Raw genomic sequence first — 17,057 nt, forward strand, 5'->3', positions numbered from 1 at the left:
GCTAGAATGTACTTCATTTGATCAAGGAGACACAGCTACTTTTATTTGAAGGTTTTCTGTTACATAGAACTCTTGGTAGATACACTGAAAAAAATGAATGAGTTGTGTTTTTTGAGTAAATTTGCCAATTGCTAACATTCGTTCAAATAGAAGCAGCCACTTGGTTTAGCATAGAGACTAATTTTAGGAGGAGATTGAGAAAGGAAATAATTGATACTTATTAATTTTATCATCAATCCCTTTAGTTGCCAAGTAGTGGCAGATGCTAACTATAAGAGTAGAAGATAAAATGCTAGAACTTAAATGGTATGATTCCACACACTGTCACTTGATTGTTTTTTAATGAAACAAAAGACATTGGGTGTTTTTAACATCAATATTGTGCTGTGCTAATTGTGTGTGAGTTGCCCATCACCATACTTAAACTTTAGCAAAGGTCATAGAACAATAGAATATTTGATGAATTATCTAAATGGAAAGCTCTTATGATCTAGTATAGAATTATGGGTTCTTAGAAGTCACAATAAATTTTTTATGTAAGTACTAATCCTAAGATTAAGAAGCTCAACAACTTGACCTCCAGCAATCTCAACATGTCCCTAGCTGTCAGAGGTTGCTGGGCTCTGTCTAATGACCATTGGCCATTGTCGTGGACTTGGAGAGCTCCGCTGACTAACTTATTAGGCACGCCTCCCATTCCACACCCCTTTGGCATAGCAGAGCCTCTGGACAACTTTTGAAATGACTTTGTTTTAATTATGTCCAATCCCTCTTAAATTCAAAGCATGGCTGGTGGTTTTCCAAATGTACTCTCAGGTGAAAGGGGTTTTCTGAGAGTAACAAAGTGTCCAAAATCACAAGGAATGAGGAAATGTTGGGAAAAAAGTACTTATTTGGAAATGGGTTGATTATCTTTTTCTTTTAAAAAAACCAAACAAATATTACACAGACACATACACAGGTATACAGCAGGTGTACAATTTTGGTTTCCATGAGAAATCAGGACATAGCGCGAATACTAGAAACTGGCCCATCCAGAAAGGAACACACTCCCCCATGAATATTAAATAACTGTTTTGAAACTTCTTTTAGTCCACACAGGGTTCCCAAATATGTTTTTGATAACAAAGCCCACTTGAAGGAAAGAATTCATAAGGAAGACATTTTTTTTTCTTGGAATATCTGTGGGTTATCACAATGAAAACAAGCACAACATACACATGGGTACTCAAATCACTTCCTGTGAGTTATCAATAATTTGAAATGCCTAGAGATCTTGCAGAATGCTAACTTTACTCTTATATACCCTTCCTTTCTCCTCTGTCAATAGCTGTAAGAGCTGACCGAATGCGAGGAGGCAGAAATAAATTTGGGCCTATGTACAAGAGAGACAGGGCCCTCAAGCAACAGAAGAAAGCCCTCATCCGAGCCAATGGACTTAAGCTGGAAGCCATGTCTCAGGTGATCCAAGCCATGCCCCCAGACCTGACCATCTCCTCTGCAATTCAGAACATTCATTCTGTCTCCAAAGGCCTACCTCAGAACCATGCTGCCTTGCCTCCCACAGACTATGACAGAAGTCCCTTTGTCACATCTCCTATTAGCATGACAATGCCACCTCATGGCAGCCTGCAAGGTTACCAACCATATGGTCACTTTCCTAGTCGGGCCATCAAGTCTGAGTATCCAGATCCTTACACCAGCTCACCTGAGTCAATGATGGGCTACTCCTACGTGGATGGTTATCAGACGAGCTCCCCAGCCAGCATCCCACACCTGATACTGGAACTTTTGAAGTGTGAGCCAAATGGGCCTCGAGTTCAAGGGACAATCATAGCTAAGTTACAGGAGGAGCAGGAGATCCGAGGCAAGCATGAAAAGCTGAACACATTTGGGCTTATGTGCAAAATGGCGGACCAGACCCTTTTCTCCATTGTTGAATGGGCCAGGAGTAGTATCTTCTTCAGAGAACTGACGGTATGCTATTTCATGACCTACCCTCCTCTTAAGAAAGATCTGACTAGGTTCCTGACCATTACTTATGTTCTTGGTGCTTAGAATAGGTTCTCCTTTTGTTTATGTGACTTAAAAAAGAGGGCTTTGTGACTATTACTGCAAGGTTATTACAGGTTAACTTTGATAGGGTTTTGGTTCTGGTAGCTCCTAATTGGGCTACAGTGTTTAACATGACATTAAGTACTGTTTTGTTACCATATAGCAGAATGCACTTGTATCTTCTAACTCAGAGATGGATTGTTTCCCTCAAAATGCAACATTGAACAGCTACTAAACTTTTTCAAGTGACTAAGCCACAAGCTATATTATAATGATGTTATTTGAAGGTTTCTTTGCAGAGGCGGGAAAAGAAGGCCAATATTTAATTGTTTCAGGTCTCGCAAAGTGCAGATGATACCACTAGCTAGTGGTATCAAGTAGGCATTTACTATTTGTTTGCCCTGACATTAGGGCAGTAAAACCATTGTTTTCAGAGCAGATGCCAGTAGGTTGCTGACTGCTATTGCATGGGGAGTGAGCCAATCGTGAGTGCTTGTCTGTTGGGTTCCTTGCAAATGTCTGTGGTTTAAGTAAATGGATTGGTACATTGTAAACACACCACTTGTTTGCATAAGGATCTGTGTTTAACTACATGATCATTTTATTTCCTGAAACTTAAAACTGAATTAATACAGGAAAGTTATTTAGGAGTTTGGAATCTGAGCAATGACCAAACCACATTTTGTAACTAATCATTCCATTCCCAATTTAAGCAAATCCCTAACTTTGATTTCTAAAGCTGGTTCATTATAAAATCAACTTTGTGCTTTTGCTGTCATGGTGGGGTGAGGTGATGATAAGTGTCTGTGACTTCTGATAACCTATCGATAGGCAGACTTCTAGGCGAAAGGCTTATTATAAAAATGTGCTGTGCAGACAGAGGCGTGGGGAATAAAGAAGCTGTGTGCTGAGGGAAAATACTTTCTTCCTCCAAGTCTTCCAGCACCAGCATGTATGTATGTGGAAACAGAATTACCCGAGTATCTAAATAGGTTAATAAAATGCCACCAGCTTGCAGTGATGATGCATCCTGCCGACCCCTTCTTCTCCTGTCCTTTATTGCTACACAGAAAGGTGGCTGAAGGTGAAGTGACCAGGCAGCAGAGAGCAAACAGAAAACATTGAGCTAGCCTGGTAAGACCAGGTGCTTTCCGAGTAGGTAGGCTAGAGAACCTCTCTATGATTCAGTATCCTTTATTTAAAAAGCAAAAACCAAACACTCTAATTTTCTGGGTGCTTTTATATTCATAGCCATGTCCCTGAGAGGACAGATGAGCTACTTAAAAATGAAAGTGTTTTTGGCTGCAATGGGAAGGCGAAGTGATGTATAGATATATACGAGGAAAGCCAGTAGGGGCAGTTAGATAGATGGACTTGGAGCTGAATGACATTCTCTGGGCGTGTGGCTGTGTGCAGGCAGGGATCAGTGTTGCCAAAGTCTTAATGGTTTCACCTGTAAAACTGCTTGCGCCATGGGAGAGTGCCAGAGAACTAGCGTGCTGAGGAGTTTCTGCAAGGACAGACGTGAATGTGTGTGTGAAAGGCACTCAGCACTACGGGTCTGCCATACTGCAGGCACAGTAAAGGGAATTTTCTCTAAATTATTAAGTTGCTTGGATGAAAGCCTTTATGTAACAATCTTATGTTCAATCTTACATCATTTAATATGGCCCTGGGAAATGGTATGAATGAAGTGTTACAGGAGATGGTATGATTGTATTGGGATGAATACTCAAAGAAACTCCTTAAAATAGCCAGGTAGCAAGTTGGCTGTGTTAAGATGACCTTTATATTCAAGTTGATTGAGATAAAAGATACTTCTCCCTAAAGTTTCTAATAATTTTGCATTTAATTTTTCTATATAATTCCTTAAAAGAAAATCAAACCACAACCAAGACAGCCTGGTGTGGAAGCATATGTTTGTAATCCCAACACTCAGAAGATTAGGACAGGAGGTTTGCTATGAGTTCAAGGCCAGCAAGTTCACACATTGACTTCTAGCCCAGCCCGGGTTACAGAATGAGACCCTGTCTCAAAACAAAACAAAGAAGAACAACAAATTTCTTTTAGAAAGACAGCAAAGAGATGTATGTTTTAAAAATCAGCAACAGGGGCTCAGCACTGTTAGAGGACCCAGGTTCAATCCCCAGCACCCACAATGACAGCTCACAACTGTCTGTAGCTCCAGGTCCAGGGGAGCGGACACCCTCATACAGACATACATGCAGGCAAAAACACCAATGCACATGAAATAAAAATAAACAAAGTACAATAAAAGAGAACCTTAAAATAAATCAACAATGGGCAGGGCAGTGGTGGTGCACACTTTTAATCCCAGTACCAGGAGGTAGAGGCAGGCAGATCTGAGTTTGAGCCCAGCCTGGTCTATAGAGCAAGTTCCAGGACAGCTAGGGCTGATACACAGAAAACCCTGTCTCAAAAACCCAAGAAAACAAAACAAAAATGATTATGTATATGTATATATACAAAATGTTAGTGAACAAGGCTAGTCACAGGTTAGACTTCAAGAATACTGGGAAGATAGTTTTCAAATGTCCTTTCCTCGAAGCTAAATTCTGGAATGTGATTCTGTACAAAGGCATGGGCTTAAATGTGCATGAAATGTCAATGTCTTGGTTTGGAATGGAGCATTGACATCTTTACTATTGTTTAATGTGCTTGACAGACCATCATAGGAAATAAGTTGGACAGGGAAAATACAGATGTGCAAATGCTGGGATACCTATGAAGGGGGAAGATCCCCCAGGGGACAGAAAACCTGGACCCACTCAGCTAAGTGTTTTTCAGAGAACAAAAAGTAGAACTCGGTAACCTGAGGACCGCTTAAGCAGAGCTGTGAGAATTTCTTTCTGCTTTTGTATAAATTTACTACATCAAAAAGCCTGAGCAAGTTCTTTGAAACCAGCACTGAGACGACACCTCCAGGGGGATATAGTTTTGAAAGTTTTGAAGTATGAACCGCAGTAAGAAGTACATTATGCATTGGTGCAAGGTATACCACCCCCCTCCTCTCTCTCTCTCTCTCTCTCTCTCTCTCTCTCTCTCTCTCTCTCTCTCTCTCTCTCTCTCTCTCTCTCTCTCCCCCTCCCCCTCTCTCTCTCTCTCTCTCTCTCTCTCTCTCTCTCTCTCACACACACACACACACTCTCTACTCATCCCTAAATCAAGGTTTCGAATGATATTCTGTGACCTACGTTTCATACACTCACTCTAGAACTTTCTATTCTGCTTTAGTCTCACTTATTTTATACTTCTTTTGTTTTTTATTCTGTGGTCATGACCCACTAAATTGATTTCATGACCCACTAATCAATGCATGACCCGAAGTTCAAGAAGTATTGCTCCAGGGAAGGTTTTGTGGTCTGTCCACTGGCTGTCACCTCCCTGTCACCTCCATCTCAAAAAGGCTTCTTCCTGGCATGGGCTAGAAAGACTTCCTTAAAGCCCGTAGTCTTAAATCTTCTTTCTTTTCTTTTTGATGAAGTTGGTACTTTTAGGTCTCGTTCAGAAAGATTTGTCTTCTTGTTAATGTCACAGCAAATTGCCCATCAAGCGATACACTTAGGGGACAGATTGCTTGCACCCCTACCACCTCAGGACAGAAAGCTCCTGGAAAATAATAGGATAATGAGGCAATTTTGCAAATGACCCCTTGATCACATGCACAGGACAAGTTACACTTCCTACTGTGTCAAAAGGAGAGAAGACAGGTCTTATGTAGGGGAACAGAAGGGCGAGTGGGTAGTTTTGAGTTGGCTTCATGTCTGTGAGGTGTATGTGGAAAGGGAATTAGTTTTCAAAGTATCATTCTAGGAATCCACACGGAAAGATGACAGTGAGTCATAGAAAGCACAATTGGAAATGAAGGATGTAGGAGCCACAAATACCTCAACTGGCTTGGTTTTCATTCTCCACCCTAAACAATGGCATCTCTGCCACTTGTCACTTTTGAAAAAGCACAAGTGGCAATCTGCGGTCCCCATTGCCTAGAGAGATGTTGCCTTGGTTTTCAGAGGCAAAGCTGGTGAGACTCAGGTGACCTCTCTGTCTTTTTTAATGCATGCATGGCTGTGCATGTGTATTTGTGCTCGCGTGTGTACATGTCCGCATGTGCTTGTATGTGTTGTGGCCAGTGTTTGTGGTCTTCCGTCATTCTCCACTCTCCATCTTCTATGCCCAGGCAGAGCCTCTCTGGAATCTGGTGCAAAAGCAGTGAGTGAGTCTGGCTGGCCAGCTTCTGTCCTTTCCCCTGTGCAGCCAAGGCAGGCTGGCTGTCTTACCCACTCAGCTTCCCACTCAGCTTTTTACATGGCTTTTAGGGGATCAGAAACAAACACTATCCACTGGGCTGTCCTTCCAGAGTGTGGTTTGTCCCTAGTGAAGGCAGAGCTGAGACTCAGGGTCAGAGAAGTGGACTTTGTGTGTCCCTTCCTAGTGCGTGCGCACGCAGACACACACACACACACACACACACACACACACACACACACACACACACAGAGACCAGAAGCAGACACACAACAGACACATTCACACAAGCTTGGTGACCTTTGACTTCCAGACCACAGACCTTTGCCAGTAATGCTAAAGCGGATCTCTGAGTTATCAGAAGTCCATCACCACCACCATTAAATCACTAATAATCAGCAAGACAGGTTTTCCCTGAGCCCAGATGACTCGGGGGAGGGAATGAGTCACTTTAGAAAGCCTCAATAATTCTTTTCAGCCACTAGGGAACCATTCTGTGTAGATCTACCGGCTAGTGCTTCTAGGCCTTACACAACCTCTCTAAGCACTCACTCCGAAGCACTCAGGCCCTGTAACAGCTGGCCAAACGGCCTGCCCTGATTCTGTTCTATGTTCTCTGCTTGGGACAAGGCATGTGCAGTATGTGTTCCTTCTGCCAGAGAAGATGGGCAGAAAGAGAAAGCGGGATTGAAACCCAGGTCACATTCCAGCCACAGATAAGAGACATAACCCTCTGAACTTGTTTCATACCGGCCTATGCTCATCCTGTTGAAAAGAGGCCCCCTCGTGAGGGAAGGAGAAAGAAGCGCTGTTTCCCTCTGTTCTGCATCACCTGTGACTGGAATATCTATCTCACAATGTTGAGTACAGTGAGAAAATAATTCCCACTTTGTTAAACAACTAACGAATCTGGAGTATCTATTTGATCTTTTAATGAGACCAGATGTCCTCAGAGGATTCTGGGAATGGATACAGAAGAACTTCCCCTCCATGAATGATTCTGATACATGTAGGAATAAAAAAAGTCTAAATTAATCCTGACTGAAACTCGTAACTAGCATTTCTGTGGAAAATAGGTCTCAGAGACTTGGGGAGTTTGTGTCAAAGGAATTCAGTCATGTTGAAGCCAGCTCTTAAGTGTGGTTTTCTCTAAATCAAAACAGCAAAGGCGGGGGCAAGATTTCTCTTTCTCTGATCCATTACAGAATTTCTAAGCAGTCACATTTATTTTTAACATTTATTTTGCCTTTTTTTTTTTTTTTTTTGAGATGGGGGTCTCACTATGCAGCCCTGGCCGGCTTGTAATTCTCTATGTAGGCCAGCCTCACAGAGATTTCACCTGCCTCTGCCTCCCAAGTGCTGAGATGAAAGCTGTGTGCCACCATACCAGACTGCAGCGCACCTTTCCACCCAATACACTTGTATTGGATCTGCCCCAATTTTAAAAACTTAATTAAAATTTAACGGATCTTTTTTTTTAATGTATATCCATGTGTGTGTATATGTGAAATTTTAATTATGTATATCCGTATGTGTGTATGTGAGGATGTGAGCATTTGACTACAGTTGTACTCAAACCAGAAGGAGAGGTGGAGTAACAGGTGAGGACCACTTTGAGTGAGTTCTGGGAATGGAGACCATCTCTCCATCCCTAATTCTTTACTAAAGTTAGAGGGGGCGGGGAGGATGAATATGAGCCTGTCTAGCATCTTCCCACATTATCCTTCCCATTGGCTTTCTTCCTTTACCTGGCAACTGGAATTGGGAATGACAGGTCCAGTCCCACACCCGAGGCTCACTCACACAGGTTCCAGAACTGTAGCCAAGACACCTCACCTACCTTGGTTTCACTTCTCTGGGTACAGCACAGTCAATCTAAGGAGGAGATTAATGACTGAAGTAAAGAAAGAAACTTGGAATTTTACCTTCCTACCGGATTGCTCAAAGCAAATTAAACCTTCTACTGCTAGTTGCTCATAAACAAAACAAAAGCCACAATAAAAGAGATAGAACTTGTGTAGATTTACTAGGCAGTGGGGAGACGGCTTTCCTCCACTAGAGTTGGACAGTGATGTTTCCGTCTGTCTTTGTAAATCTGGAGAGTGGGTTAGCCAGTCAGTTTGGCACCCTGCCTTTGGGGTTCCTTTTGGTATTCAACTTCCAGACTGATCTGAAACAATTCTATGCTCTCGCTCATGGGGAGGGCTGGTATTATAAGACTTGTGACTATATGAGGAATCTGTTACCTACATTTGCTTCTGGGCTCACTGTAGACGGGGTGGGTAGATCAGCTCTGCTCAGCACTGCTTCATGCAGTGGGTGGTTTGTGCTCTGGTTAGCGCATTGCTTTGTTTAGTGCTTATGCGTTTATAAGCTGCAAGCTCATGTAACCTCCATAGCTTATTGAACTTGGTGTCTGTATGGCCCAGCAAAGTGACCATAGCCATGGGAACATAGCCTCCCTGGAAACAAACAAACCAGCATTTCTCATTTAAGAAAAGAGTCCTGAGGGCTAGAGAGATGACTTAGCAGTTAAAAGCTCTGGCCGCTCTTTCCAGAGGACCTAGGTTTTATTCCTAGCACCCCCATGGCAACTCACAATGTCTGAAACTCTAGGCTCATGGGCTTGGACACCTTCACACAGAAATACAAGTAAGCAAAACATCACTGAACAAACAAAAAAATTAAAAAGAAACCTCCTTGTTCTGAAGCCATCATCCTACTTTTACACAGCCAACAAACTTGCCATTTCTACTAGTAGGAATGTAATTTACTTGACTATGGGCAGCAGGGTGGACACCACAGCTGAGACGTCTAAGAGTGACAAGCCAGGTCAGGTGTGTGCCCACGGGTGATAATGATGGTCTGGTTTGCCCGAGGTCAGGTGCAGAAGAGCGATGGTTTTTTATTGGGTCCACACTGCAGCCTGAGTTCAGTGCCGACGACAGACTTTGTCCTGCCGTGAAGTAAGTACAGCACACCATATGGTCTTTTTTGTTTTTAGTTTCTTGAGACAGGGACTTGTGTAGCCTCAAACTTGAACATTGGGCAGCTGAGGCCAGTCTGAAACCCCTAGTCCTCTGGTCTCTTCCACTCGGGTGCTGGGATCTCAGCCTGGCCTACCACTCCAGCCTCCTGCTACTCCTGGCTCCTATGGTCTCTTTTTGTTCAACAAGAAATAGAAAAGTTTTGGGTCATAGGTCACACATAAAATATTTATTCTCACGGGATATCCTCCTGTTACTCATCATACTTTTAAGACTACTAGTCTGTAGTGATATGAGTTAACCGTTTAGTAAAATTGCGAGCTGGGCATGGTGGCACATTCTTGTAAAGCCATCACCCAGAAGTCCAAGGCAGGAACATCAGCCGTTCATAGACAAATTGGGGCTCAGGGGGACAGTCCTGTCTTAACCAGTGGATGTCCTCTCAGGCTGAAAAACTGTTGTTCACTTGTTTGTTTTAAAAACAAGTCAGTCCTTTTAATCACATAATTTGTTCTTAAAGTTAACTTGGCTAATTGAATCAATTTGGAGGTGTGGGGAGAACGGGAGTCCTTTGTAAGCTATAGAGTGCTTCCTGTCACCATTGTCACCACCCATGCCTATGCACACAGGCCTTAGACTTGGTACCTTTTCCTAAGTTGACTCAGGGATATGGAAATTCATTGCTTTAAATTTTTTTTCTTTGAATTAAGGGAGCTCTTTGTAGGAAATTGAACACAGACCCATACATACAGTAAGCTTGCTTCAGAACAGACAGGTATCTGCATGGGGAGCTGAGGCCTGTTCTGGAAACAGCTTGTAAACTGGCCCACACCTGGAGGCACAGGGCGAGGACACCAGGTGTGCAGGACCAGGGTGGTGGTCCTTTCCATTCGTGAATACCTGGGTGGGCTTTCCCTGCCCTCTCCAGTCTCCCAGGGTCAGAACTATTTCCTTACAGAATGGTCAGTAGGTGTGGTTTTGTCAGCTTGTCTACTTAGAAGTGGTTCCGTGTGAGCTTGCTGCTAACAATTAGTGTCCTTGCTTACCCTAAGTTTAAGGCTTGTGCTTTCACAGAAGGGTATATACTTAGCTGGCCGATCCGTGGGTTGCCTGCCTGCTAGAATGAGTTCCTCAAGGCTAGGCGGTGAGATTCCCTGTTTATGGATCCTTGTGTGCACCCAGCATCCCTGGGTAGCAGGCTAGTGACACCAGCAAACATGACTCATGCTTGACACCCCTTCACGCACTGTTGAAGGACTTTGCCCCCTGAACCTAGGAAGCGAAATAGATGCTTTTATTTCCCGGGATGACTAAAGAATGACTTTTCTCTGACTTGTTCTTCTGCAGCCAGGGAAGTAGATCACACAGGAGCTCAACATCCATTTGCAGAATGGCTGCATGGGAATTGGGCATTTAAACTACTCATGTTAGAGACATCCATCTCCAACCCAAGAATACCACCCACAATCAAACACAAGGACAGACAGTCCATCAGCTCCTCCAACATTTGACTGTTTCTCCAATGGCTGATATTAAAACCTGATTCTAGGTCTCTCCTACCAGGCTGAGCCTGGACAACCAGGGTGTTGGGAGCCCTTCTTCCTGGCTGCTTGGGATCCGTCGATCAGTCATCTCCACTCTCCTCTTAGCCATCCAGACTCTTCTCTCTTCCTCCCCAGCTTCCTTTATTCTTTGTCTTTTCTGCCTTAGGATCTCAGGACCTTGGGATTTCCTTATCTGGTAATGCAGGATGGTGGACCTAATGATGTCTAGCCCCTGCCCTTGACTGTGTGGCCTGTAGTCTTTCAGGTGGAGTGTGGAGAAGGCATTCTCACAGGGCTAAGGGATAAGAGATAAAGTTGAGTAGATAGCCCCAGAGATCAAGTCTGCTTTGCAATAGACAAAGCTTCCTTCCCGTTCTACTGGGTCATTGTCCAGAGAGGGCACTGTGGACCCCCTGTTCTTACCATTTCCTCTGGTGGCCAGAGTGAAGGAAACCTGGGCATCCAACCTAGCAAGGTGTTTATAGATGGGGGTCTGTGTCACTCAAAGGAAAGTGACGTTGAAATTCCCCTCTCTTAAGGCATGGATGAATAAGAACAAAGTATACATGTGTGCATGAAAATGTGTATGAAAACCCATGACTTTGTATGTTAACTTTAAAAGGGAAGGAAAATACTCCTTTACAAAGCAAAGAACCACCCCTGCTTTGTTTTCAAACAGCCTTCAAAGGTTTTTCCTATGTGTGACATGCATTTCCATGCTGGTCTCGACACGTTTCTGTCCAGTCCAACAGATGGCCACCTATGTTTCCCTTGGCAGTCATTTTCAGATGCCATGTCCATTTACCTATGACCAATTAATTCTGTGATTTCTTTTTAAAATACAGTGGTGTGGGGGTTTGAACTCAGGACACCTAGGGGCTAAGTAAGTGCTCTGACATTAAGCGACTTCCCAGCCCCAACTCTTCATGTGTGGTATAGTCTGAAGGGACAGCCAAAAGCTTATGGAGAAATGGCCAGAGTCTAAAGTTCACTGGGCTTTGAGTGGTGCTGCTCTTCATCTCCGAGCACGTTGCCCTGGAGATGTAGAGATGATGCCCCTTGGGCTGCACTTCATGGAGGGTTGACTTTGCACCCAAACTTGAGCCAGCTTCTGATTGTGTTCAGGAGAGTGCAGCAGAGCCACAGGACAGACAGTTCTGGTGTCTGTCCTTGCTGCTCACAGCATACAAGAAGCTGGCTTTTGTGTTGCTGTCAAAATCCATAGAAGGACCTCCTGCCGGCAATTGGGTTTTACCCCAGAGCTATAGAGCAAATGAAGTTGAAGGCTTGCTTTTTCATCTTTGTTTTCCGAGACAGTGGTTTTGCCTGGCTAGCCTGGAACTGTGTGGACCAGGCTGGTCTTGAACTCCAGAGATCCATTTGCTTCCTGAGTGCTGGGATTAAAGGCTGAACTGAAAATATCTTATGGAAACGAAATGTCTTAGATTCACGTTGGCTAAGTATGCATGGAATTCAAAGGAGAATCTAGGTGGTACAGTCTGTAATCACAGCACTAGGAAGGCAAAGGCAGGAGCGTTGATTAGCTCCAAGGCAGCTTGATGTACTGACAAAGTTACTGCTCTACTTAAATTAAAGTGGCTGGTTCTTTCTCCCCTCACTCCCTCTTCCCTCTCCCAGCACTGTCTCTCCCTCCTTCTCAAGGTCCTGTGAATGCTAGGCAGGTGCTGTGTCATTGAGCTATACTCCCTTGATTTTTTTTTAAAGTATTTGTTAAGTATACAGTGTTCTGTCTGCATATATTCCTACACACCAGAAGAGGGCACCTGATCTCATTATAGATGGTTGAGAAGCATCATGTGGGTGCTGGGAATTGAACTCAGGACCTCTAGAAGAGCAACCAGTGCTCCTAACCTCTGAGCCATCTCTCCAGCCCCACCCCCTTGATTTTTACTATTAGGTAATGTTGGACAAGTATCCTGTCCTCAGTGGGGGAAAACAATATTAGAATGATGTTTTCCATGTTTTTTTTATGAGACACTTTTTTTTGTGGTATAGCCTTGGCTGTCTTAGAACAAGCTCTGTAGACCAGGCTGGCCTCCAACTCAGAGATCTGCCTGCCTCTGCCTCCTGAGTGCTGGGATTAAAAGTGTGGGTCACCACAGCCTGACTTTTCAATGATTTCTTAACAAGCAGTGCTGTTTTCTTTTTCTTATTTTAATTCAGATATCTTCACCTTTATTTGCTAGTGGATGATGATACACACACACAGGTTTGAGGGTACCAGCTAGTTCTGCTTCAGTGTTTTCCAGTGCATATCCTGTTCTTGGGCTCACTCTCTGAAGCTGGGTATCTAAGACATGTTGTTTTATTTTGACCACCGTATCCTGTCGACTCTGAAATTGCCACATGCATCTTTTCAAAGGCTTACTTGTGTTTGATCTAAAGTTGTGATGAATAAGAGACTTTACTTACTGCCTAATTAAAAAAAAGGTAACTAAATATTACATTTCCCTTGTAAAAAAAATAATGATATAGATTAGTGTTTGTGCTGAAGTGTTGGTAACAGAACTCTTCAAAAGTTTTCCTTTGGGTGATGAAAAGCGCTTACATTATTTTGACTCGCTAATCAAATGTAATTGGGTAGCTTGAAGTGCCGTAGCTTCTCCTTGCGCAGTTATCAAAGCAGGAAATGTAGCTCACGGAGCTGATGAAAGGCAGCTCTCACGGTAAGATCTATAATTGAAAGAATGGCTCTGCTGCTAAAAACGCCGAGGTTTGAGATGCCCCTTCATGTTAACTGCTGTATTAGCTAGTTAACACACTATTATGTACTTTAATTGATTCTTACTCCAACTCCGAGGGAAAAGAAGTCTGGATGTATTTGGCACAGAGATTAAGGGTGGGAAGATGTCTGGGTGCAATAATATTGCTGTTAGTACATTCAAGTCACATCAGCTATTTGCAATGAAAACAATAGTCCTGGTTCCCATTTGAGATGGCATGCCTTTAAAAACACTAATATCTAGTTGTAGCTGAGAGATGACTAGAAATAGAAAAAAAAATCCTTCACTGAATCTTCAGCTTAGGCTAGCATGAGTGATACCATTCAAATGGATGCTAAGGTAAAATTCTCTCTCTCTCTCTCTCTCTCTCTCTCTCTCTCTCTCTCTCTCTCTCTCTCTCTCTCTCTCTCTCTCTCTCTCTCTACACACACACACACACACACGGACGTGTAAAGCAGTAAATAAAAAGTCACATATTACACCTTCATCTCAGTAGGAGGGCGCACTTTTTTTAAGAGTTAGTTCACACTCAAATTATCCCTGAAAGTCTGCTACAGTGTTGAGTAGGTGTGACTAGGCTTGATCCATGTATTAATTTGCTTATTCGCTCATTCATCACACAGATAGAATTACCGTGCGTTAATCCTTATGCTGAGTTTTCAGAGACATCAGCAAGAGCAGTCTTCTGAACACCTGCTAAGTCCCCCAGGGTCCATTTATTTCTCAACATCAAAATACTTCCCCAGAGAGATACAGCATTTGAGGCCAGCACCAAGCTCAGAACTCTGAAGTCCTATTCTTAGGTTTGGTAGTGTGGCATGCCACCAATCCTGTGCTTACAGCTAGATTCGCAACAACATTGGCATCAGGCTGTGTAATCCCCAAAGACAGCAAGCCAGCCAGCCCCTGAGCAACACTGCTTTAGTCCGAGGAAGATTAAAACAGAGAGATGGCATCTTGTCCAGAATGTAGTACAAGCCCTTTGGAGGGCACCTAAGCCAGAACAGGAGGGACAGAAGTGGCCAGAGAGAGGATCTGGAGAGGAGAGGAGGAGTGCAGAGCCAGATGGGAAGGCAGAGACGAGCGAGGTACTGTTGGCAGAGAACAGCTGGTGTGAGACTCTAGCTGCCTTGGCTGTGCCTTTGGGGACGCTGGCTTAGCTTCTACACTGGGAAGGTGAACAAGCAAGGAAAGCTAGACAGACAGACAGTTGATCATGGGCACTAACATGGATCTGTGTTTGTTTGTAAGACATGGCCTCAGCATAGCCCTGGCTATCCCAAAATTTACAACATGACTCACGCTAGCCTCAAACTCATAGAGATTGCTTGCCTCTGCCTCCCAAGGGCTGGGACTAAAAAATGTGCATAACTATGCCTGGCTCTAACATAAACTTCATAAATACTGAGTTTTGCTTAAGGCAAGGGAACACTGGAAGGACTGAAAACATAATGAAAATATGACAGAGATGTATTTTCCCAATATAGTTTCACGGCGTTCAGGCTTTTTTGTTTGTTTGTTTGTTTGGATCTTGGTTCATTTTTTGAGATGGGTGTCTCAGTATGGAGCTCAGGTGGGTCTAGAACTCTTGTCTTTTGCCTCAGCCTCCAGAGTGCTGAGCCACAGGTATGGGCCACCAACTGATGATTTTGCCAGCATTTATCTGAAAATGCATTTGATATTTGCACCTTCTGAACTGTTTAGATTTTGTTGCTGTTATATAGAAGTCATATATGCAGGTGGCATCTTTTTAGTTTTTTGAGATAGGGTGACTCTGTGGCTTTGGAGGCTGTTCTGGAAGTAGCTCTTGTAGTCCAGGCTGGTTTCGGACTCACAGAGATCCACCTGCCTCTGCCTCCCGAGTGCTGGGATTAAAGGTATGCGTCACCACCTCCTGGCGCAGGTGGCATCTTTAAAATGCTAAATTGCTTTTTTTTTTTTAATCCAACCATCTGATTCCTTCTGGGAAAATTTTGGTTATTTTGTGATACATAGGTATTTGAGGTCATAGTCAACTATTTCATGCTTAATTTAAACATGTGATATTTTAACATTTCTTTAAGATAACATTCTTTTTGACCACAAAACTTTCCTTTAACCCAGAAGTTGATTTATTGATTTTTATTTCATAGTCAGTTTAATGGCCTGAAATCAGCTTTCTAAGTGTTGGTACACATGGGTGTCTAGCCCAGCGGGCCTAAAGTGATGACCACATTGGCTTTAAAAAAATTACTTATTACTACAGCTGGCCCCAGATGGGATGAATTACTCATCTATTCAACATATGTTAATGAAATTCCCACAGTACCCTGTTCTAGACCTGGAGATAATGTAGCTAGCAAGATCAACAAGGGCACTGTCTTTTTTTTTTTCTTTCTTTCTTTCTGGTGCTCTTGTTCCAGTGGGAGGGAAGCCGAAGATAGACAAGCTAACCAAGGAAACGTTAACTGATAGGATAAGGGACCATAGCCAGTGGCAGGAGCTGGGAGCCCATAGCCAGCTCTGCCTCTGAGGTGGCCAGTGGGAAGATATGACCCTTGAGCTAAGGTATGAACAGCAAGAACAAGCTAGCATGAGCAAAGACATGTTGTCCAGACGCAGAACAGACAGCAGAAAACCTGCTATAGGAACCGGCTCAACACTTCCAAGAGAGACTGGGAAGGCCAGTGCCTGGCGAAGGACAGAGGGGAAATAGCATTCTGTAAGACCAAAGCATTTGAAAAGGTCCAGCTTGCTGGGTGTTGGTAGTGCACGCCTTTAATCCCAGCGCTCAAGAGACAGAGGCAGGAGGATCTCTGTGAGTTTGTGGCAAGCCTGGACTACAGAGCAAGTGCTGGAATAGTCTCCAAAAGCTACACTCAGGTTCCAGGTGGAAAGGGCTGCTTGGGGTGCAAAGGATGAGGCAAGAAGTCCAGAGGGGGCCTGGGAGATTTTACAGCCCAGGAAGAGAACAGAGCTGAGGGGTGGGTGGACCTGTGATAGAGATTGACGTGCAGCTGGCAGATTCTCCCAGTAAGATGACACAGGCAAGAGTCAGTTTCTGGTTTAAGGTTTGGCAGCCATTTATAAGGGAAACAATCTCTGGGGCCAGCTCTAACATTTCCCAGACATGCAAGCAGACAAACCCTGACCTGGGTCTGCTTTCTAGAAACCACTGATTTATCCTTCTTCCCATTCTAGAAAAGGTAGTGTAACTCGGTGAACCTACTCTTGCCTGTGGTTTGAAGCTTCCCACAGAGACCTCTAAGGGGTGGGCTCTTCAGCCAGTGCCCGTTGGTCTGTTTCAGAGGAAAAGAGCAATCGAGATACTGTACATACAACTGAGGTCCTGCCTTTGACAGTGTATGTCAGTCCCTTGGGGGCTGTTACTAGATGAGCATGACCCATTGTTTGATCATCGCCTTGTACAGGATTACTCGTTGAACTGCAACTGGGAAAACCTACAAAAAGAACTCAGT

At 43.7% G+C, this 17,057-nt stretch overlaps 1 protein-coding gene across 7 annotated transcripts in view; it reads left to right on the forward strand.

The window, feature by feature from the left end:
* The window catches only part of Nr5a2 (nuclear receptor subfamily 5 group A member 2), a 127,830-nt gene that overhangs the window by 17,438 nt on the left and 93,335 nt on the right, over positions 1-17,057 (forward strand). For all 7 annotated transcript variants that reach the window (XM_005073438.4, XM_021229165.2, XM_021229167.2 and 4 more), the window contains one exon: positions 1,331-1,977. In XM_005073438.4, the coding sequence (XP_005073495.1) occupies positions 1,331-1,977 (647 nt within the window). The remainder of the gene's footprint in view (positions 1-1,330; positions 1,978-17,057) is intronic.

The sequence above is a fragment of the Mesocricetus auratus genome, unplaced genomic scaffold (genome assembly GCF_017639785.1).
Source record: "Mesocricetus auratus isolate SY011 unplaced genomic scaffold, BCM_Maur_2.0 Super-Scaffold_100676, whole genome shotgun sequence".
Lineage (NCBI taxonomy): Eukaryota > Metazoa > Chordata > Mammalia > Rodentia > Cricetidae > Mesocricetus > Mesocricetus auratus.